This window comes from Ailuropoda melanoleuca, chromosome X, assembly GCF_002007445.2.
Source record: "Ailuropoda melanoleuca isolate Jingjing chromosome X, ASM200744v2, whole genome shotgun sequence".
Classification (NCBI taxonomy): Eukaryota; Metazoa; Chordata; class Mammalia; order Carnivora; family Ursidae; genus Ailuropoda; species Ailuropoda melanoleuca.
In genome coordinates this window covers 27,057,653-27,082,689 of record NC_048238.1, presented here as the reverse complement: position 1 = coordinate 27,082,689, position 25,037 = coordinate 27,057,653, and the positions used below count along the sequence as shown (strand labels likewise).

At 38.6% G+C, this 25,037-nt stretch overlaps 1 protein-coding gene across 9 annotated transcripts in view; it reads left to right on the top strand.

Moving 5' to 3' along the window:
* Positions 1-25,037, top strand: part of DMD (dystrophin) — a 2,070,581-nt gene that overhangs the window by 1,418,094 nt on the left and 627,450 nt on the right. For 6 of the 9 annotated variants that reach the window (XM_034649817.1, XM_034649818.1, XM_034649819.1 and 3 more), the window contains one exon: positions 12,268-12,336. The exons of the other annotated variants lie outside the window; for them this stretch is intronic. In XM_034649817.1, coding sequence (XP_034505708.1) covers positions 12,268-12,336 — 69 coding nt within the window. The remainder of the gene's footprint in view (positions 1-12,267; positions 12,337-25,037) is intronic. 9 annotated transcript variants of the gene reach the window in all.

The window sequence follows — 25,037 nt, the reverse complement described above, 5'->3', positions numbered from 1 at the left end:
TTTCAGCCATCTCCATCCCTTCTGCTACCATCAAATTTTACCTTGCCTCCTAACTGATGTCATTTACCCCTCTCTAGCCTATTCCCCGTAGAAACATGCTCCACAAAGAATAATACTGCAACATGTAAGCCTCATTTATTATAATCCTTGAATGGTATCCCATTGCTTTTAGAATAAATCCCCAGATCATTAACATGTCCCCCAAGGTCTGATGTAATGGTTCCCCTGCTTACCCTTCTTGCTCCACTACCCCCCACCTTTTCTTCAAAGCCTAGCCTCTCTTCCTTTTTTAGCTCCTTGAGCATGTCTGCTTCTTCCTGACATATGGTTTGACGTATGTTTTGGCTCAGGGTTTCCACACCTACCACTCTCTCACCTGGATCATCTCTCCCCGTACTCATTCTTTAGATCTCAGTTGCACCTCTTATTCTGCAGAACTCTTTCCTTGAGCCTCCTATGACACAATCTGAAAACATATTTTTTTCTCTTTCATAACCTTATCAGTATTTTGATTTCTAAATTATTTATGTAATTATTTTTCATTTCCTAACAGACTCTGTGTTCCAGGAGTATCCTATTTTATATCTTGTTCATCAGTGTATACCCTCCTGTGTATGTGACTTTTTATTCAGTGACTAGCTTGTAGTACATGGTCAGCTAATATATTTTGACCAGATGCATAGTACATTTATTTTGGAGTTGCATCAAATAAGTCAACGTTCCATGTAATTATAATACCAGAGAGATTAAGTGATTATATGCTTGTCCAGCGGGTTTGTGGCAGAATCAGGACTCAAACCCTCATTTGCTGAGCCTGATTTTGGTGCTCTTCAGTATTCTTACATATCGCAACCTGTTTTTGTTTAGCTGCAACTGACAGATACGTTTATCCTCACATTCTCGGTGGTAAATCCTGTTTTGTTAAGACTGCAGTATCGGGGCGCCTGGGTGGCACAGCGGTTAACCGTCTGCCTTCCGCTCAGGGCGTGATCCCGGCGTTGCGGGATCCGGCCCCACATCAGGCTCCTCCACAATGAGCCTGCTTCTTCCTCTCCCACTCCCCCTACTTGTGTTCCCTCTCTCGCTGGCTGTCTCTATCTCTGTCGAATAAATAAATAAAATCTTTTAAAAAAAAGACTGCATTATCGATCAAATAGGGATATGCTGTGGGTCTGACGCAAATCTTGCAAGCTAAATCTTACCCCCATCTGGTTTCTTGCCTCTCATTCTTGACAATGTCTTGATATCCAAATTGAGAACCTCTGTTTAATGGTCTAACATGCTGTCTCCCTCTGATAATTTATTCACTTTATTCCCTCTCTCATCTCGAATGTTTTCTGAGAAAATATATTTTCTTCTCCTTTTCCAAAGTGCTTCCCAATCCATGATGAGTTCATTGAACATTCAATGAACCTATTCTAATATTTAAGCAAAATTGCTATTGGCAGTAACTACACCAGTGCCTAAATTGTAATATAGACCTATAATAGAAAAACAAAAAGTCAAAATTATAATACCTCCCATTCTTCTGAGATAATTAGCATAACTTCAAAAAAAATCATTGTTCTCCAACACTAAAAAAGCAGGAACTAAATAAAGCAAATTAGTTAATCTTTGATGTTACTTCAGCTTCTCAGGATTATTCTTTATTTTTGAAGAAATTCATGGGTAAAAGATATAAATAAACTTCCTATAATGTTTACTGTGGATTATAAGTGCAGAAGGTAGTTTTACTTCTCAAAGTGAATTTAAAAAGTTGTTTCCTCCATATTATTTTTTCGATTATGATCTGATGATAAGATTTTTTGCTAAGTCCAGCAAGATCAGAAGAGAACCCTTATTATTTTCCATCCTGATTCTTATTTGTTTAAGGTAAAACATGCCTTTTTCTTTTGAACCTGCACTCTGTGTTTAACAAATGAGGACGTAACTCGGAATTGAATTGTGTGCTTTGGATGAGGTTTTTTCAAGGTCAGTACCCAGTTTCACAAGAAATTTTATTTTTTTCCAATACGGCTGACATCCACTCCCACCAGCTGAAAGACAAACTTGTCTAATAAAGCTTTCAGATTCAATTTGCTCTCTGCATACAGCTTGAGGATCTCTGGAGGTCACTCATAGCACGTGCAGCAACCCCAACAGGGATAAGTAATGAAAAGATTCTGGTTAAAAAGCTGACACTATCCTTTACCACCTCCTCGAATGAGAATATAATAAGCAAGTTTATAGACATAAATCTCTATGATTCTGGGGATTTCCATCTTGATCTCTGACTCTAAGGAACGCTTGGATGCATGGATTTGTATCTATTATCTGAGTGAATAAATGCTTCATATTGAGCATATTGAGGAAAATCTATTTTAACAACAAAGGTTTGATGTAAATCAGGCAAAACAACATTGTCATTTCATGTTGAACTCTGTTAGAGGGTCCCAAAGGCCTCACAGTCGGCCTCTATTCCAGTAACACCTAGACATATCATAGCTTTTTTCAAAAATAATACCTGTTTCGGTTATTCCCTCTGGCTTTCGCATTGACCCGAACATACCTAATATTGATCTTAGAGCTAACACGCATTAATGCCTTGCTCTGTACCAGCCATGTTGCTAAATATTCTTTGTGCGCCATTCTGTTTAATCTTAAAACAGCCTTATGGGATAGGTTCCATGTTATTTTCTTTCTCACCACAGGAGGAGAATAATACTTAGAGTTGTTATCCCAAAGACAACCAGGTACAAAGCAGACATAGCGTGGCTCTGAAACCATATCTTCCTCAAGTCCATGCCTGTCTTCAAATGTTTCTGTTGACTGTACTTAGTCTTGGCAGCGTGGATGATGCAGTGGACTATCGAATCCGTTCTATCATAATGTTCATACTTTTATTTTCCAAGTGCAGTTCGATAGAAATATTCTGTCCCCCTTCTTTTTTCTCTTGCATGACATCCAAATCGTATATTAAAGCTACATGTGTGGACCGTGTCTTAAATAGGAGCACCCTTGATGCTTAGTACTAACCTTGTACCTATGGAAGTGATTTCAGTAAGAAGAAATATATAGTAGGGTTTTTTCATCTGTCTTTCTCTCTTTCTCCCTCTTTTTTCCCCTTCCCCTGGAAGATAGGGCCATGGGGACAAAAAAAAAGGCATTGAGATGATAGGCCTGTTTCTCCCACAATTTAACTGTTGAGCTTTATTTATTCTCCTAGTTTCATATCTGTCAGTACAAGGTCAAACAGCAAGTACAGCAGCAGAATTATAAAAAGTAGATGTGGAAAAGATCACAAAGCACTCTAGTCAAGTGCCCTGCTGCAATCCAAAATTAACTTTTAAAAAACCTACTTAAGCAGTGCTTCATTTAATCTCTTCTTAAGGAACATCACAACCTTCTTGGTCAGACCTGGCTTCCCAAAAATATTACCTGGTGTTTTCCTTGTTTAGTAGCTGTGGTGAATAAGTGGACCCTCTTGTTCACTTTGGCATGAAATCATTGAAATGAATATTGACTTGGACTTCATCCAACCAAGCACACAACCTGTAAAACTAGGCTTCATCCTCTCTTCAGGGGAGCCTCCCCTTTTGCCCTCAAAGTGATACATGCCCCTCTAATATGTCTACCTCCATTTACCTCTCATCTCCAGTTTTAACTCATCCCCTGCTCTCCTCCTTTTCATGATTGGTTATTATGGTAGGTTTTTTTCTTTATTTCACTTGAACCTGGGGTTATATGCTTTTAAAAAATACTAAGAGCCACTGGACTAGACAATATGGAAATTTCTGTGAAAATAAAAGCACAGTTAACAGCCTTGTTAGAATTCACCAAAATGGATAGCACTGACCTCTCCACTTAGCCAGTGTCCCACTTAAGCATGCCCCTAAACCAGTATGTATTTTTCACATGTGGATAAATCTGAGGCATTATAGTAAAAGCTGTAGTGAGAAAGGCAGTGGGTGTGAGTGGATTGAAATAAATGAGTGGGCAGAAAAGATGAGGACAGTAATAAGCCATACTAAACATGTACACTCAAGGAATAAATTGGCAGTGGCACGGTAACTAAATGAATGATAAGGTTGGCCAGACTGACACATGAATAGCAACGAAAACAAGTCATGACTACAGTCAGCGAGGCTAGAAATGGAGAAAACAAAACGTTGAAATTGGAATGATCATAAACAATACAATTCTTTATAAGTGCATATTATCTACTTTGATCTTAAAAATATCCCTGAAGAGTGAGGATTATTATTTTCTGTATTTGGGGAAACTGAATAAGAAAGGACTCAAGACAGAAGATTTTATCTTTCTATTTCTAGTGCATTGTTGCTCAAACTATTACTAGTGAGGATAGGAAATTATTCACCAAATTATAGCATGTTGCAATTAGGGGATGCCTTCTGAAGCTTGGAAGATATAGTTTGGTGGGGCCAATAAAAAATCCTTATTTTATATAAAGTAAGTTATTAGTTTATAGAATCTACTATTTCAGTAAGAATTAAGTTAATGATATAAATTACTGTGAGAAGGTTTTAGGTCAGGGTTTGGCAATTTTTTTTTTCCTGTAAAGAGCCAAATAGTAAGTATGTTTGGTTTTGCAGGTCAGAAGGTCAGCTGGGCTACTGAAGTGCACAGGGATTCATCGATGGTACATAAATGAATGAGTGCACTTGTGTTTTAGTAGAACTTTATTTACAAAAATGGGTGGTGAGTCGAATTTGGCATGAAAAATGTAGTTTACTAACCCCTTTTTTAGATAAATATTTGCTGATAGACTCATAGTAGCTAATAAAGGAAATATAGGTTGTTGAATGTATTTCTCTAATGTTTTTAAGGCTTCCTCCAAGGAGAAAAAGATTTCTCATCAATAGTGTTTTAAAGGCTTACTCAGAAATAGGAATACATGTGCCTAGCATAGGATGGAAACTTATAAAGCCTTTGTAGTAGAAATGAAGAGATTGTAAGAAATACCTGATATAGGTGTGTGTATATATATATATATATATATATGAAAAATATTTTACCTCACTTTAGAGAACATTTGCTCTTCTCAGTAGTGAAAGTACAAAAACAAGGGGTAACTAGATATCAGATGTTTTCATTCTTATAAACGTTTAATACCATATATGTAATTATTGAGACACCATTAGGTGTACCTAAACAGAAGTAATCATTTCTGTATTGTCTGAAATCGAATTACTGCTCCCAGTTCTAAGGATGACAGTGTTATATATCACCCTGGAGCCTGCTTTGAACCTTGAAACCCTTAGCGCACTTCTACAACGGTGGAAGGATCTCCCAAAGAAGCATCATAGACAGCAGAAAAAAGGCTATCATAATGCCATTTTAGCTGACTAACAAATAATGAGTAAGTTGGAAACAGATAAAGTACGTAGTCAGAACCAGTGAGAGATGTCACTATCAGGGAGATGAGAAGCTATTTCCGAATACACTCTTAGTTAATAGTGAGGTTCCTTCTCCAACTGTAGGTTCTAATTTTGTATATGAAAGGAGAACATTTCTTCAAGAGAATTGGAAGACAAGTCACAGATTAGGAGAAAATATTTGCAAAAGACACATCTGATAAGGAACTGTTACTCAAAATAAACAAAGAACTCTTAAACTCAACAATAAGAAAACAAACAACTTGATTAAAAGTGGCCCAAATCCCTGAACGGACACATCCCTGAAGATAGAAGATGGCACATAAGCATATGAAAAGATGCTGTGCCACATGGTGTCATGGGGGAAATGCGGGTTATGACAATGAGAGAAAAAGATAAAAGCAAACAACAACAACAAACAGCAGTGAGACACCACTACAGAACTATTAAGAAGAGCCAAAATCAAGAGCCCTGACCTTCTCTAAATGCTGGTGAGAGTGTGGGGCATTAGGAACTCTCTTTTATTATTGGTGGGATTGCAAAATGGTACAGGTAGTTTGGAAGACAGTTTGGTGGGGTTTTTTAGGGGTTTTTTTTTGGTTTTTTTTGGTTTTTGTTTTTGTTCTTTTTACAAAAGAAAACATACTCTTACCATATGATCGGGCAATCACACTCCTTGGTATTTACCCATGGGAGTTGAAAACTCATGTCCACATAAAAACCTGCACATGGATGTTTATAGCAGACTTAGGTGCAATTGCCAAAACTAGGAAGCAACCAAGATGTCCTTCAGTAAGTTGATGGATAAGTAAACTGTTACAGCCAGACAATAAAATATTATTTGGCACTAAAAAGAAATGAGCTATTAAGCCATGAAGAGACATGGAGGAACCTCAAAGGCTTATTACTAAGTGAAAGAAGCCAGTCTGAAAGGACTACTTTTACTACGGAGTCAGTGAGATCAGTGGTTGCCGAGGGTGCAGCGGAAAGGGGTTGGGACTTGGGGAAGAGATGCATAGGGAGAGCACAGAGATTTTTAGGGCAGTGAAAATATTCTGTATGATTCTGTATGATAATGATGGATGCATGTCATTATACATTTTTCCAAACCCATAGACTCTGTCACCCAAGGGTGAACCCTGAGGCATATTATAAACTTTGGGCAATTATAATAGATCAATGTAGTTACATCCTGGGTAAAAAGTGTACCATTCTGGTGAGTGATATTGGTAATGGGGAAGGCCATGCATGTGTGGGGGCAGTGAGTACATGGAGAAACTCTGTGCCTCCTTCTCAATTTTGTTGTAAACCAGAAACCTGTTTTTTAAAAGTCTTTTAAAAGTTTTTTCTTTTTTAATTAAAAAAGAGCATTTGGTGTGCATTGGTTTCATTCATTTGTCGATACACTAATTCAGCGAATAATGTGTGCCCTGTTGTATGCTAGATGCTATGGATACAGTACCGACCAAGGTAAACACACTTCCTGGACTTTAAGAAAATAAGACAGTTATTTAAATAACTATATATGACAAATATTAGGATATAGAATGCTATAACCAAGTCTGGAATGGTATAGGTGGTAGATGTCAGGGAAAGCTTTCTGGAAAAAAGGAACCATGAAGATGAGACTTGAAGAATATATGAGTGTATGTAGGCAAACAGGTTAGGGGAGGTAGAGAGTATTCCAGGCAGGAGAAATGGCATGAGTAAAAACTAGAGGCAAGAGGGAACCTGACAGGCAATTGAAAGCTACTGGAGCATTCTAGTGATGTAATCATATTTGGGTTTTGGAGAGATTGCTCTGGTGAAAGAGTAGAGAATGGGTGAGAGAGGAGTAACACTGGTGACTGTGCCAGTAATCCAGGTGAGAGACAATGATGATGTCAACTAGGGCAGTGGGGGAGGGAATGAAGGTAAGTGAACAGATTAAAGAGGTACTGGCATCGAGAAACAGCAAGTCTTGGGGGCTGACTGGACATAGAGGGGAGAGATACAGAGAACTCCAGTAGATTACCCGAACTTCTAGCTTGACAAACTGGGTGGGTGGTGGTAGAAATTACTCAAGTGTGGACTGTTTTAGGGTTCAGGGGATGGCATATTCAATTTTGTATATACCAGGTTTGAGATGCTAGCAAGACCACCAATTAGACTTGCCATATGTGTCAGGGAAGAGGTTTAGGCTCAAAATACGGATACCAGAGTTATCAGCAAATACTGTAACACATAATAACTAAGTCTCAAAAGTGGAGATCACCGAGGGAGTGTATTTAGAATGAGAAGAGAAAAGGACTTAGGACAGAACCCTAAGGACTTCCTGCATCTGACTTCCAGAGTAAAGTAAGCCAACAAAGGAGCCTGAGGAGTGGCTTATGTCAGAAATAGAAAGCCAGGGGCGCCTGGGTGGCGCAGTCGTTAAGCGTCTGCCTTCGGCTCAGGGCGTGATCCCGGCGTTATGGGATCGAGCCCCACGTCAGGCTCTTCCACCATGAGCCTGCTTCTTCCTCTCCCACTCCCCCTGCTTGTGTTCCCTCTCTCGCTGGCTGTCTCTATCTCTGTCAAATAAATAAATAAAATCTTTAAAAAAAAGAAAAAGAATCCTCAATGTAGGCTTGCTTTGTTTTAGCCTATGACTTCCTTTATGGCTGATAAATTTTCATTTGCATCTTCTTCCTCTCCCACTCCCCCTGCTTGTGTTCCCTCTCTCGCTGGCTGTCTCTCTCTCTGTCAAATAAATAAATAAAATCTTTTAAAAAAAAGAGAAATAGAAAGCCAGTGCAGAACGAAGTCAGACATTCAAGTTTCTCTTTAAATAAGGGGAGGCAGTATTGAAAAGATAGTAAGATTCATCCCTGGTTGTTTGGCCAGGCATGTGCTATGAAAGTATATTGGAGGGAAGAGAATAGTAGCAACTAGAAAGTATAGTCAGTAATGGCTACAGGATCGGCTGAAGTGATAACTATGGAATTCAAGCTGGAGAAGGCAGCATGTGAAAGCAAAGAGGAAAAAGTCAGAAGAATGGTAATCTTGGGAGGATAAAGCAGGTGGTGCCAAGGGGAGCACAAGGGAGGGTTTCAAGGTATAAGTAATATTCTATTTCTTGATGGGGGTAGTAGCTATATGAGGTGTTGCTTTATGATTATTCTTTAAACTCTCTCTGTATCTTCTGTGTAATCATCCATAGGTAAGAAAAATCTCACTGTAAAAAGAAAACACATGGCTTCCAAAACGTGATCATCCCAAATGTAGTAGATACCCCTGGTACCTGGAGTCCCACGCCTTCGACCCACCTCTGGTTGCAGTTGCAGTGGACAGGCCTGTTTGAGCTCAGACTCACCTTTAGCTGCCAATGCTACATTGAGCTAATCGTCCAGGGAATGGCTCTTGTTTTCCCACTTTCTGCCCAAAGGATTTCTCTGACATGCCAGGAGCCCACAAATCCTGTGAGCTAACCCAGCCTAGAACTTCTGATGATGAGCAACTCTCAACCAATGGGAAATGAGAGCTCGTGATTATATTTTTAGCCTCTATTCCTTCAAGAAGATAGTTTGGGGCAGCCTTCTGCATGCTTCCTGGGAACATGGAAAGTTTCTGGCAGAATCCATGTCCTGTTGCCCATAATAGTGATCTTACACATTATGTTGGCATTTCTGCCTTCTCTGTCTCACTTTTTTCCTTCATTCCTGTTTCCCAGGGATCAGCTCCCACAAAAACTGTATGTACCCAAGTCCTCGTCCAGGCCCTGTTGTCAGGGGGCCCAAAGACAATAATAAAAAGAAATGGAAGGGACAATTAGAGGAAGAGATCATAGTAGGTGAAGAAATTTTCTCTGTATGCCAGACAGAGTATTTAATGGCCTACTTAAGAGTTCCATTTAGATGTTTCAAAAGTACCCTCATGATTTCTCCTGTAATCAAATTCATGATCTCTCCCCATCATTCCCCTCTGCTTCAGGTTTTGTAGCACCTCTCATCCTGTAACACAACCTTGGGAATCATTCTTGACACCTTCCACTTCACTGCTGCTGGACGTCAGTCACCAAGTCCAATTGATTTTCTCTCCTAGATATTTCTTGGATCAGCTTTCCTCTTTTGATTTCTCCTGCACTGCCCTTTCCCAATCCAGCGTGTGTTTCCTAAACCTTTACAGTAGCCTTGTTTTGGGATGACCATAGTCCTGGTTTGTCCTGGGCAGACATGGGTTATGTCCATTGTCTCAGTGTAAATAATAGTGCCCCCTTGGACTCTTAACACTATCCAAGTTTTCATAATAAATAATACGGTCACTCCAATAGAAACTAATCTCTACTTAATTCTTTCTCTCCTACACAGTGTAGCCATGTAATCCTTTCAAAATGAAGCATGAGAGACTATGGACTCTGAGAAACAAACGAAGGGCTTCAGAGGGGAGGGGTNTGCCTTTGGAGATGTGTCGTGAAAAAGGTTGCTCTGGCCGATGTCATAGAAGTTGTTGCCTATGTTCTCCTCTAGAATTTTGATGGATTCCTGTCTCACATTGAGGTCTTTCATCCATTTGGAGTTTATTTTTGTGTATGGTGTGAGAGAGTGGTCAAGTTTCATTCTTTTGCATGTAGCTGTCCAATTTTCCCAGCACCATTTATTGAAGAGACTGTCTTTTTTCCACCGGATGTTTTTTCCTGCTTTATCAAAGATTAGTTGCCCAAAGAGCCGAGGGTCCATTTCTGGGTTCTCTATTCTGTTCCATTGGTCGATGTGTCTGTTTTTGTGCCAGTACCATGCTGTCTTTGTGATCACAGCTTTGTAGTACAGCTCGAAATCCGGCATTGTGATGCCCCCAGCTTTGTTTTTCCTTTTCAACAGTTCCTTGGAGATTCGGGGCCTTTTCTGGTTCCATACAAATTTAAGGACTATTTGTTCCAGTTCTTTGAAAAATGTCCTCGGTATTTTGATCGGGATAGCATTGAAAGTGTAGATTGCTCTGGGTAGTATGGACATTTTAACTATGTTTATTCTTCCAATCCATGAGCATGGAATATTTTTCCATCTTTTTGTGCCTTCTTCAATGTCCTTCTAGAGTGATCTGTATTTTCTAAAATATAGATCCTTCNCGAATCTCCAAGGAACTGTTGAAAAGGAAAAACAAAGCTGGGGGCATCACAATGCCGGATTTCGAGCTGTACTACAAAGCTGTGATCACAAAGACAGCATGGTACTGGCACAAAAACAGACACATCGACCAGTGGAACAGAATAGAGAACCCAGAAATGGACCCTCGGCTCTATGGGCAACTAATCTTTGACAAAGCGGGAGAAAACATCCAGTGGAAAAAAGACAGTCTCTTCAATAAATAGTGCTGGGAAAATTGGACAGCTACATGCAAAAGAATGAAACTTGACCACTCTCTCACACCATACACAAAAATAAACTCCAAATGGATGAAAGACCTCAATGTGAGACAGGAATCCATCAAAATCCTAGAGGAGAACATAGGCAGCAACCTCTTTGACATTGGCCACAGCAACTTTTTTCGTGACACTTCTCCAAAGGTAAGAGAAACAAAAGAAAAAATGAACCTGTGGGACTTCAAGATAATAAGCTTCTGCACAGCCAAGGAAACAGTCAAAAAAACTAAGAGACAGCCCACGGAATGGGAGAATATATTTGCAAAGGACACCACAGATAAAGGACTGGTATCCAAGATCTACAAAGAACTTCTCAAACTCAATACACGAGAAACAAATAAACAAATCATAAAATGGGCAGAAGATATGAACAGACACTTTTCCAATGAAGACATACAAATGGCTAACAGACACATGAAAAAATGTTCAAAATCATTAGCCATCAGGGAAATTCAAATCAAAACCACACTAAGATACCACCTTACGCCAGTTAGAATGGCAAAAATAGACAAGGCAAGAAACAACAAATGTTGGAGAGGATGTGGAAAAAGGGGATCCCTCTTACACTGTTGGTGGGAATGCAAATTGGTTCAGCCACTTTGGAAAACAGTGTGGAGGTCCCTTGGGATAGGCTGGTGATGCGTGGTGGGGAGGGCACGTATTGCATGGTGCACTGGGTGTTATACGCAACTAATGAATCATCGAACTTTACATCAAAAACCAGGGATGTACTGTATGGTGACTAACATAATATAAAAAATATTAAAGATGAAAAAAAAGTTAAAAACAGAGCTACCCTATGATCCAGCAATTGCACTACTGGGTATTTACCCCAAAGATACAGACGTAGTGAGGAGAAGGGCCATGTGCACCCCAATGTTCATAGCAGCATTGTCCACAATAGCTAAATTGTAGAAGGAGCCGAGATGCCCTTTAACAGATGACTGGATTAAGAGGATGTGGTCCATATATACAATGGAATATTACTCAGCCGTCAGAAAGAACGATTACCCAACATTTGCAGCAACATGGATGGGACTGGAGGAGATTATGCTGAGTGAAATAAGTCAAGCAGAGAAAGACAATTATCATATGGTTTCTCTCATCTATGGAACATAAGAACTAGGAAGATCGGTAGGAGAAGAAAGGGAAGAATGAAGGGGGGGTAAACAGAAGGGGGAATGAACCACAAGAGACTGCGGACTCTGGAAAACAAACTGAGGGCTTCAGAGGGGAGGGGGGTGGGGGATTGGGATAGGCCGGTGATGGGTATTAAGGAGGGCACATATTGCATGGTGCACTGGGTGTTATATGCAACTAATGAATCATGGAAAACTACATCAAAAACTAAGGATGTACTGTATGGTGACTAACATAATAAAAATTATTATTAAAAGGAAATGAAAAAAAGGGGAATGGAAAAGAGAAGTGGGAAATGTATGGTGGTTGTAAAAGAGGATGTATCTGAAGAAGTGGAAATAAACATATAATGAACTGTTTTTCTTATTCCAGGCACAGAGTTATCCAGGGGAGGTGAGAAATTCAGAGGGATTAAAAGCCCTGCCCGAGCCTTAATAGCAAGTAAGGGCTAATTTAATAGACCCTGGCCCAACTGCACCCCTCACTCTCGTACTCTTTGCCTAGCTGTTTTTCTTTGTCCCCTTTACCATTCTCTAAAATCATTTAAAATTTGTATTTCTTTCCTGTCTCTTTTCTCTGTCAAGATGTAAGCTCCATCATTGGGGCGCCTGGGTGGCACAGCGGTTAAGCATCTGCCTTCCGCTCAGGGTGTGATCCCAGCGTTCTAGGATCGAGCCCCACATCAGGCTCCCCTGCTATGAGCCTGCTTCTTCCTCTCCCACTCCCCCTGCTTGTGTTCCCTCTCTCGCTGGCTGTCTCTATCTCTGTCAAATAAATAAATAAAATCTTAAAAAAAAAATGTAAGCTCCATCAGGCCACAGGCTGTGTTAGGTTTACCACTGTACCCTCGGTGTCTAGAATGGGGATGCCCAGGAGCCAGTGGGTTCACAGAAGTGTTGTCAAACATTTCTTAGTCCAGTGATGTTTGCATTCACCCCATATGGAGTTTGGATCATTTTGCCACCTTGAAGTTTTATGACCTGTTTCTTTTCCCATCTTTGCTGCATATCTGTCTACCTATATTTTTCTAGCTGTCTTCCCCTCACACTTCCCTCCTCCCCCAACTTCCTCTCTGCTACAAATTGTAGTCCGAACAAGACTGGAGCCACTTTCCATTGATTGTGATGTCAGTGCTTTGAGTGACAACTCCATGTGGAGAACTTTGAACCTCCTGCTGACTCATTGTTGGCTTTAAAAAAAATACTCATCTTCTTCCTGAATCCACGGAGTAAATTTATGCCCATAAAATAGACAAAACTTCTAGAACAAAAACTGTGTGAACATGAGAAGTATTGGTCTGGCCTTGATTTCTAGACTCAAAAGTATCATAGCAATTTTAAAAAAGGGAGGAGGGGAGGTTTTCAAGTATTTTTATCATTCAACCCAATTTTAACCAATTTATTTTGTGGTTTGACTGTAAGAACCATGAAATGCCTTTTCAGTGTATTATCATTCTCAATATTCCTACCTGTGTAAAAGAAGAACAAAGATATTGTTCAAGAATAAAAAATAGTGCAGTGGTAGAAAAATTCAGTTTAACGTATTTCGGTGGAAGTTGTCACATGACACCTGTCTCCAGCTCTGCTCGCGGAAGAGTCATTGTTTCCTTGCAACAAACTGGTCACTTTCATTTCTTCTCACCTCTAAGTCTTTTCGGTTCTTTATATTTCATTCAAACATGTCTCTTGTCTCTTTTGATTTTTGTTCTCAGTCCCTCATTTTTTACTCCCTTTGTCATCCTGTGTGACATAAAGGATCTGCCAGCCCAAATACTTTAATATATTTGTCTTCCCAGTGTTTATTGTCCTGTCACATGTACTCTGTCGAAATCCACTGGTTTTCTGAGTTTCTATAGTCTCGTCCTTTTTTATGGTTTATTTGCTTCTTGATGTGAATTTTGAATATATTAGGTCAGTTCATTTCATTTTCCATGGACTTTTAACCTAGCATTCTTGGTAGATACAAATTTTTTTAATTGCATTCTATATTGAGTATTAAGACATAATTTGGATTCATACACTAGGCAAGACTTCATTGTTAGTATGCTCTTTGCTATGGTTCTGTAACTTAAGCCTCAGTGCTTTGGATGGTCCTAGCCAAGCGTCACCCACCCCTTTTCAATTTTAATTCTCTCTTGTCTTAGTTTTTGAGGTTGGATGCTGCTCTCTGGTTTGGTTTAGTTTTGTTTTCAGTGAGCTCTGTGGCCACTCACTGCCATTCCCACATTGTTGACATTTTTCCTCTGTCAGGCCCTTAAATGTTGATATCACCCAGGACTTAACCCCTGCCAGGTCTGCATCCTTTTATGGCTGGCATCTGTTCTAATTTGTCATATCATGCTGTACTTAGTGTCACATTTCTTCTATATTTTTATTTTTAAATGTTTTTTTTATTTTTATTTTTTCTTCTGTATTTTTCAAAATTGTGGTTAAGAACACATAACCCAAAATTTACCATCTTAAATCACTTAAAAAATGTTTTTATTCTGTTAGTCACCATACAGTACGTCATTAGTTTTTGATGTAGTGTTCCATGATTCGCTGTTAGCGTATAACACCCAGTGCTCCATGCAATACATGCCCTCCTAAATAACCATCACTGGGCTAGCCCATCCCCCTGCCCCTCTGAAACCCGCACTTTGTTTCTTGGAGTCCATAGTCTCTCGTGGTTCATTAAATCACTTTAATACCAGTTCAGTGTATTACAGAATCGAAGGTAAAGGGTACTAAAACTATGCCAAAGATTATCTCTAGCTCAGACTTCTCTCCTAAATTCCAGACTCATATTTCCACCTGCCAACCAGCTACCATTTAGATATTCCACACATACGTCAAACTCAGCGTGCCTGAATCTGGTATTATCTTCAGAAAATCTACTCCTCTTACTATATTCTGTTTTGGTGGGTGGTACTTCTAGCCACCATCTTAGAAATCAAGCAATCATTCTCCCCCTTTTTGATTTCTTACTGTTATGCAACCAGTCACCAATCCTATTGATCCCATAAGCCAAACAACCCTGAACTTTTTAATTCAGCTCCACCGTTTTGTTTCAGGGATCATCTGCCAAGTCTCATCACTGGTCTTCCTGTCTCTCTCAACCTATTTTGCATGCGGGAAGTTAATTGAAAATGAACTTTTTAACATGCTAATCACATTACATTAGGTTGTATAATAGTTACCTTTCTTCTCCAGGATAACAGCTAAATCCCTCAGCTTGGTACACGTCTTTTGCAATTTGGTACTGCTAGGATGCCCGTGTTATTTCTTACATCGTCCGTCACACTCTTGCTGATCAAATAATATGAAACTATCTGTAGTTCCCCACTCACCAGATGCTGCCCTTCTACTTTAACAAATACTGTTTCCTCCACTAGAAACGTACTTGCCACCTTTCACTTTGGTAAACCTATCCTTAAAGTTTCAGCTCAAAATATTATTTGCATGTGTACCTTCCTTCCTCCGGTCCTCCTCTATATTACCATTTTGCTATTTACTTCTATTTCAGCAAGTATTGTTATATTTTACTGAAATTTGTTGTTGGCATATATGTCTCCAACTAAGATAGAAACTTTTTAAATGCGGGAATAATGTCTTCTTTATTTTTGTAACCCTGGTGATGTGCTTAATAGTTCAGATGTTTTGGACTGCAAGAAAGACAATACCCACCCATTCAGAGTGGCTTCAACAATAAGGATAATTGATCTCATATAACTGGAAGTTCAGAGATGAGAGGAGACTCTGGATGCAGTACAAACAGAGCTGTGGCACTCTTTCTATATGATTTTCATTGTTCAGATTTTCACTTCATGTCAGCTCTGACCTCCTCATTAGTCTCTCTTCACGTTTCAAGATGGCTGCCAGCAGTAATGGGGCAGCATGATTTTTTGTTACTGTGAGAGACAGAATCTCTTACCTGAAGGATAGGTTAAGAGATTTATCTACCAGTCAGATCAGTCAATCTAGGTTATATATATCTACTCCTATGCCAATAATATTCAGAGTGATGTCATGGACTGATTGACTTGAACTTTGAGTTCCATCGCCAAAGCAAAGAGGATGTGATTATCTTGATTGGCCTACAATCTAAACCTCAAATGAATTTAAATCAACCTGTAGAATTGGGGGTGGAATCCACAGAAGCCTGAAGAGAATTGGAATTCTCCTAGGAGGTAGAAATGCGTTCTCCTAGGATGGAGAAAGGGGCATCACACTCTTCACCCCACTGGCATGGTGTTGGGCCCAAAGATGGGCAGTTAATATTCTCTCAATGAACCTATGAAACACAGTCATATCTTCAAGCTGTGTGTAAAGTAGGTGACAATGAGAAAGATTTTTAAAAGAGTTAATCATATACAAGTTAATCATTCACATTAGGAGGCTTTTCCCAAATTTAGTGTCTTGTCCTTTTCTTGACCTTTGTCTGAATCTTATCTTGGCCTAAATCTGGAAGTTAGTAGGAGCCATTTTTCTTTTAATTTTAACAATTGCTTTAACAACTTTAATTGGGATGTATATAGCTCAGCTAAGAAAAAAAATCATAATAAGTTCATCATCATAAGATATTGTCAAGGAAAATGATACTTTCATACAACTATTCTGCTTTTTAGTGTATTCTCAGTTTCTGCTGACCTAATAAAAAGGGATTATCTCAGCATCCTATAAGTTTAATTTTGAAAAACAAGAAACCATGAATAATGGAAATCATTTCAAAACATCTTCAACTCACATCTAAAATATGAAACAGCTAAATCAGAGGTTCTTAATAATTTAATCAGTGAAGCATAACTGGAGGATTTAGAAAAAGCGCCTAACTATGAAAAGATTCTTCAGCTGCTGCTTAATGTTGATGTCAAGTTATTTCTTATCCTGGCAAACAGCCAAGCTATTCCCTGGTCACATCCACTTTTCAGCATTTAGTGGTCCTCTCAATCATTCTGATCACAGCCCCCAGAATGTTTCACAGCAACTCAGCAATAATAGTATATTACTATTAGATCTTGAATTTTGAGGTAGTTTATCTTCCAGAAAGGATATGAATAGAGCAATAAGACCAAGGAGAGTGAGCTTTATTAATGATGCCCAATATTTTAGACATATAACCTTCAAGCAATTTTCATACCACTTCCGATACCCTAGTTTTGCTCTAAACCAGTCCACCTGTGTTATCATCTCAGATAATACATTGTTAGAGTTTTTCTTTCAAAATATAGAGTTGTCAGGAAAACTTGTATATAATAACTTCCTTAGCATTTAACCCTAAAGAGTAAGCATTTTAGTATTTCCTGTGTATCTAGAATATGATTTTCCTTTGTTATGAATTATATTCACAGTTTAATGAAAATAAAAATAACTTGGTTATCTTAGTTCCAAAGCTTGGAAATAAATACATCAATGCATTCATTGACATGTCTCTCTTACTGTAGGTACAGACATTTCACCAAGTTAGTAATTGTTCAATAATAATATTTGAATGCAAGACATTCTATTAGACTGGATTCATACAATCAGGTTCACACGAGAAAAGGTTTCTTATTTACGAATCCGTTATTTCTTTTTAGAAATTATTCTAAATGAAAATGAAATCCCCATGTTGATTTCTAATAATAAAAAATATTTTGAAAACTTTTTTTATATTTTGACAATTTTGCTTTAGTGCAGATAATCAGGAATGATTTAGTAGACTAAGAAATAATTTTTAAAATAACAGATGCAATTTGGTTTTCATAATACAACTATGAAGTCTGAAATTTTTGTCCTAAGATAAATAATTCATATGAAGTGATTGCTTTGTGAAGGTCCATGACATGTAGTTATTTCCAGTGGGCTTGATAACATCTACCCCATTGGATGGTTGGGTGGTTAAAATATGTAAAGCTTCTAGCACTGATCTCATGTTCTGAGAAACTTCTGGGCAGAGGCAAATCCCTTAACTCCTAAAGTAAGCCTAGCTGATCACACATGTTCTTTTTGATTTGCAAGGACTCTTGAACACACCTCTTGAGAATATTAAGGATCTACTAAACTATATGTAAAGCAATTCAATCTAAGATTTACAATGCTCAGAGGTACCAGACTTTAAAGTTTAGCATTGGAATTTCCACAAATTCCTTCCAATTCTAGAATTTTGTAATTGGTGCAATAAATAATAATAGGAAATAACGTTATCAAACACACAGAAACTTTTTACATTAAGACTGTGATCAACACAGGAGTTCAGAAAAGGGGAACATCAGGGTAACTCATGTCAACAGTGTTTTCACAGATGTGAGATTCTGATCATAAAGAATAAGAGTGATTAGAATAGATGAAGAAGATAGTTAAATCTGAGGAATAGCTTGTACAAATTTATTTTGTAAAGAATGAAGACAGATTGAGTACTGCAGGAAGAGACTGGCTAGTCTGAGACAACACATGCCCTTGGGGTAAGTAGTGGAAAATAATTTTCCGTAAGTAGAATGGAGACAAATTCAAGGTTTTAGACATGGTCCTTAGGTGTCGCTCTACCTTTGTCTTCTCCTCATCCCTAACCCATGGTCTCATTACCCCTGGGGGTGACAATCACCCGTCTGATTCGGGATATTCACATCAGGGCTACTACCCATCCTCAAAAGATTATGATATTGTTGTTAGTTAACACTGAAACTGAAACCAACCGTAAGGGGAAGGAATGGGAGTTTTGAAAATAGTTGATCAGAGTAGTATTGTGAAGTAGTGATCAATGTTACAGAGGTTTTCAACCTACGGGCTGGAGATAATGGAGGTTTCCCAGAATTATGGAAAAGATTTCTCAAATCTCTGAGCACATCAAATATTGTCTGTGGATCAAATAAGTGATATGTCTACCACATATATGTAGTAGATATTTTCAGAGAAATATGAATGCTACTGCAATTAATAAAATGCAAAATCATATTAAAGCATTACAAAATTCAGGACACCTGGGTGGCTCAGTTGGTTAAGCGTCTGCCTTCAGCTCAGGTCATGATCCCAGGATCCTGGGATGGAATCCCCGCATCGGGCTCCCTGCTCAGCAGGGAGTCTGCTTGTCCCTCTCCCTCTGCCCCTCACCCCCACTTGTGCTCTCTCTCTTGCTTTGCTCTCTCTCTCAAATAAATAAAATCTTTAAAAAAAATAAAGCTTTACCAAATTTAGAATAAATTGGTTTTTGTCACTTTTTTTCCCTCAGTCTATGCATACTAGATACACAATTGTTATGCATAGGTATGTAATTATATTTGAGCTTTTAAAGGCATGCTCATAATATTGTAAACCACTGGCACAGTAAAAAGATAACTGAATTGGGAAATGATAGGACTGAGATCTGGTCCTCATTTGGTCTCGTCCAGCTGGGGCCTGGGAATCTTGAACAAACCATTCAACACTTTGGACCTTGGTTTTTCCTTCATTGCTAAGTGATGGGATTTTATTTAATGACACAACTTTTGAGAATGCTACCAGATATAGCATGTATGATCATAGGTTTATAAAATAGGTAAACTTTTCTGAAAATCTTTGCAAGTGTCTATAACTTGTATCTACAAGGCATTGGAAATGAAGTCACTGATAACTTTTTTTTACAGAATGACTTACTTACTTTTTTTGTGATTTGGTGAGAAGAGAATCTGAATCAGTAAGCCCCAAAAGATCATTCCTGGAAATAGTTGAATAATAGAACCCTGACTTGTTACCGTGTCATCTGTTAAAGTCAGCCAGTTGTGGTAACCTCGGGCCCCTGTTGTCAATCACAAAGATTATCCATCTCAGCCATAGGGTCTCTGAGGGCTTCGGTCTGTATGCCCTTCCCTCCATTCCATTTGTAATTCAACTTGAATGGGAACATCAGTCTCCAAATAGTAAGTTGGCCCTACTTTTTCTTTGGGAATTGGCCTTTCTGGCTAGCTGTTTGCTTCTGCTGAGCTTTTATATTGCACCAAACGTGTACTTTATGTATTAAATTCATAGAAAGTAACAATTTGTTATTAAGAATAGCTATTGAAATGTAACATAATCATGCCTTTGAGGGAGGGCAAAGTAGGAAAAACAACTTTGGTGACTTTTTTCATTCTTTCTACCACATAACAGGGCAAAAATAAAGAATTTTATCAATTTAAAGCTATATACACATGTATATGTTCCTGAAAACTGCATAATTCCTTTGCTTTCTATTTTCTCCAGTTTGATAAACCCTAGATAGGTGTTAATGTTTCAGTTAGGCTTATTTTATTTCTTCCATGTGACTTACTGTCACCTAACAAGCTAGAGGTTCTGGAACATAATGAAAAATTTCCCCCTCTATATCTTTTGATCTTAAAATAATAAGGCAATATAGACTATAATATTAGCAGTAGAGGAAATACATATTTACTTCTAGTTTGTACCACAATATCTCAGGATAAAGGAAACATCAGTTTTTAAGATGATTACCTTTCTCCTAATGGAGAAAAATAGCATGATGTTCTATTATGGACTGTGTAACTAAAATATTTGAATCTGAAATATAACTTCATTTTGTTTAAAAGTTTATTTTCCAGTAATGTTTTAAAATGCAAAATTTGGTGTAATTCTGTATCTTTTTAAAAGATTTTATTTATTTGAGAGAGAGAGAGTGTGAGAGAGAAAGAGTGTATGTGAGCAGGAAAGGAGCAGAGGGAAAGGGAGAAGCAGACTCTGCCCTGAGCACAGAGCCCGATGTGGGGCTCGATTCCACGACCCTGAGGTCATGACCTGAGCTGAAATCAAGAGTTGGATGCTCAACTGACTGAGCCACCCAGGTGCCTCCCCCAATACCTTTTCTGTGAAATATTGCCATCATGGAAAAAGTACTGGTATTAGTAGGGGTTAAATGATTTACAGATTACAGATTTTTTTAGAGGAATTAACATTAGCCCTGATCTAATGAAATGTTGTAATTTTAAACAGCAAAAAATAAGAGGTTTAGAATAAACCAACTCTACAACACAGATCTTTTTAAACCAACAAAGTATGCTATGTTCCTATTTCAGAAACCATAAACTGTAGACTCAGGGCTTTCCCAGGCTCTCTTTACCGTCTTCTTTTGAAACCCATTCATCCAAAAGATTAAGACAATGAAATTCAAGTCCAAAGCAATAGCAAGTATATGCATGAAAACTGCCATGCTATTGCTCCTGGGAGTTTTGCCATTTCAATACCATGATTTATAACCAATGAACAATATGCTTTTATTTATTATTCTCCTTTGAAAAGAAATTTGAGATGGTTTGGTGGGCATGATTTAAATAAACACTTCACAATCTTATTTTTGTGCTGGTTATAAGCAGTTTTCCCTACATAATTGGTACTTGTTTTCTACTTTTGAATTTTGGTTCCTATTGTGTATTTGGTCATTAATGCACTTGTGGGCATGGTGTGCTTTTCTACAAGTTAAATGAAAACATGAGTTGATTTTGGTGTAGCTAGTTTCACTACTTGAGTTGCTCTGTTTGCCATACCTGCACTGCATAACGTGTTTACTGACCCAGAACTTTAAAAGCTAAGTTTAGCCCAGCACAGTCACCTCAAACCAACACAAAAGAGTGGTTACATTTCCACTGTCATTATGGAGACAGAGTTCAAGACTTCACTGTTTGGATTTGTCAAGCTCTTTGGTGTTTTAGTTATAGGATGTGTTTAGATTTCTCTTAAACAGCAACTCGTGATGAATTGAAACTCAAGTGTAACCAAAAAGTATAAAACTTGTCATAAGCCCGTAAGCAAGAAATATGCCACCAATCCTCTGCATATTTTTTTGTCATTTGCCAAAGCATTCAGTTGAAGATTGAATGTTATAACGTGTGATACCAATAAACAATTTTAAATGCTATTCTAAGATTGAATGGCTAGAAACATCATGTTACTTTTAGGTATGAGAAGTAAACTATTTTGTACATCGACCAAAGAAATTGTGTCTTAAGTTGAATTCCTTGGAAAGCAGTCCCTGAGAACAAAAGTTGCATACAGGATGTTTACTGGGAAGTATTCTTGGTAGATCTACCTGCAAGAAAGTGAGGGGGACAGTATTGGGCAGAGGGGAGAGGCTGACCCACAGGGCAGTTGCTACTATAGTGTAAGCCAATATGACAAGAAGCATTGGAGCTGGGTTGTCATCAGTTGAGGCACATGGGCTTGACTTTGGTATCCACACACTAAGAGCAAGCCCTAGGGAGACATGCAGCTATAATCCCTTAGCAGTCATTATTAATAGCATCTGGGATCTGTCTATGCCAGGAGAGAACCTCAGTGGGGCATCAGAGTACCCACTAGAGGTAGGTTTTGGCATATTCTGATTACTCCACCAATGTTACAAAGAGGATATAAAGGAGTAGCAATGACAGAAAAATGAATTGGTCATTTTCCACTGGGCCTTAGTGTATCCGAACCACACTGTTTTTAAAAAGATGTAATTATTTCTCTGAGAGAAAGAAAGGGAGAGAGAGCACGAGCAGGAGGAGGGGCAAAGGGAGAAAGAGAGAGAGAGAGAGAAGCAGACTCCCCACTGAGCGGGGAGTCCAACACAGGGCTCAGTCTAAGGACCCTGAGATCATGACCTGAGCTGAAATCAAGAGTCAGATGCTTAACCAACTGAACCCCTATCAGAACCACTCTTATTTATAAGATGGTCTTTATTGGGATTTCAAAGGTCTCTTTTAAATCTCCTTAACCCAGAAGGGAAAGAATAGTGTTCATACTTTGGCGCATGGATTTCACTTTTTCAAAATGTGGCAAAAAGCACATAACACAAAATTTACTATCTTAACCATTTTAAAGTAGAGGTACAGTAGCATTAACTGTATGCGCATTGTTGTACAAAAGATCTCTAGAAGTTGTTCATCTTACAAGAACAAACTCTGTAGCAAATGACAGAATTTTCTTCTTTTTTAAGGCTGAGCAATATTTCATTGTATGGATACAGCCCCTTTTTTGTATCCACCGGCGGACATCTAGGTTGTTTCCTGCTCTTGGCTATTGTGAATAATGCTGTAATGAACATAGGGGTGTCCAAAATATCTCTATGTCTTTGAGATCCTGTTTTCAGTTCTTTTCGTTGTAGATTCACAAGTGGGAATGCTCTGGTCATAGCGTAGTTCTGTTTTTACTTTTTTGAGGGACCTCCATACTGTCTTCCGCAGCAGCTGCACCATTTTCCATCCCCACCAACAGTGCACAAGGGCTCCAGTTTCTCCACATCCTCACCAACACTTATTCTCTCTCTCGCTCTCTTGCCTTCTCTCTCTCTTTCTCTCTCTCTGATAGCAGCCACCTGAACAGGTGTGAGGTGATCTCTCAGTGTGGTTTTGATTTGCATTTCCCTGATGATGAGTGACATTGAGCATCTTTTCATGTGCTTGTCGGCCATTCGTATGTCTTCTTTGGAGAAATGTCTATTCAACTCCTTTGCAGATTTTTAATGGGGTTATTTATTTTTCATGAATTCCCTTTTAATCACTCAAGTCCGAGCCTTCATTCTTAAAATATAGATTGCTTGGAAACTTCCATCTAATTTACTAGATTTTTATTTTAGAGAAGTATGTTAATTTATCTGAATTTTAGTTTCCTTTTTTACAAATTAGTAGTAACGATGCTCTCCCTAACCAGACCGCAGTGTTGTGTTGAAGAATCAACCGAGAAATTGACTAAAAAGACATTTTTACACTGTTTAAAGTTCTGTAGAAATAATAGGTATTATGAATTCAGAACAAAAGAATCTACATTTTACGACTACTTGATACTGCTTCATTTATATTGGAGCTAGTGGTTTCTCTGTTTTTATTCTGCCTGATGAAACTCCAGATTAAAACTCTGCTGAATCTGTCTGCCTCTCCCCACCTCCTTCTGTCTCTCTGTATCTCTCTCTCTGTCTCTCTCTGTATATGTATATTTCCATCCCTTAATGTTCCCCATAATGTAGTGCTTCGTATTACGCCTCTTTCTAATCTTGATAAGAACAGCAGCAAATGTTGGTTGAGACCCTGCTATGTGTCAGACATTGCACTGGTTTTAGTGAGGAAGGAAAAGATAAACCTAACACTTACCTTAAGTAGCTGACCTCATCTCACAAGTGAGGCTTATGAAGGTGTGGCACACGTATAACAACTTTAAAAACTCATTGCTAGTGGGTCGACTGGGTGGCTCGGTCGGTTAAATGTCTGCCTTCGGCTCAGGTCATGATCCCAGGGTCCTGAAATCAAGTCCAGCATTGGGCTCCCTGCTCCACGTAGAGCCTGCTTCTCCCTCTGCCCCTGCTTGTGCTGTCTAGCTCTCTGCCAAATAAATAAATAAAATCTTTTTTAAAAAAACCTCATTGCTAGTTATTTTATTACTTAGAGTAAAAATGTAACTTACCCCCCCCCCAAAATAAGAAACTCCTTTAGACTGAATTGTGTAGAGGGCTGCTTACCTGGTTTTCCTCATGCTTGGCTATAAAATCATATCTCTAATATTCAGGTAGGAGCAATTCTGTTAAAAATAAATAAAGAACAGATTGGGTTTTTCAGTTCTGGAATTTTTTTTAAAGTACTAACATTTTCAGTAGAAAAGCAATATATTTTGTCTGATGAGAAACCTGTACAGTGTTCCCTAGGCAGTTATGCCCAAATGGAGAAATGGATCTGGGAATCGATGATCATCTTTTATTAGTAGCATACCCTTCGTTATGATCTGGTCTGGCTTGTCTTCCCTTGTCTTCTGCACTGGGCTCCCTGTTTTATGTCTCTCTTTATTAGGTTCTCTACTTTGTTCGTTTGCAAAGTTAAATGCGCACTAAGAGTGAATTTTTACTAAAGGCATTGCCTTTCAAGTATCTTATAAAATGTGAGCTGCCTCATTTATAGGCATCATACAATGACCATGTGTATCTTCAATTCTCTATCTCTCACACTTGAACTTGAAGACGCTTTCTTTCTTAGCTGTGTTCTCTTTGCTGTATCAGCATTTGTTTGATTTCTGTAGCCATGGGAGGGGCATTTTAAACCCTGCTCTGGATACATGTCCTTGATAGGCAGAAGTGGATGCTGTATCGGTTATCTATTGCTGTGTAACAAGCTACCCCCCAAAGGTAGTGGCTCAAAATAATAATCCTATATTTTGTTCATGAATTTTGGGGTCTGCTTTGGGCCAGGCTTATCT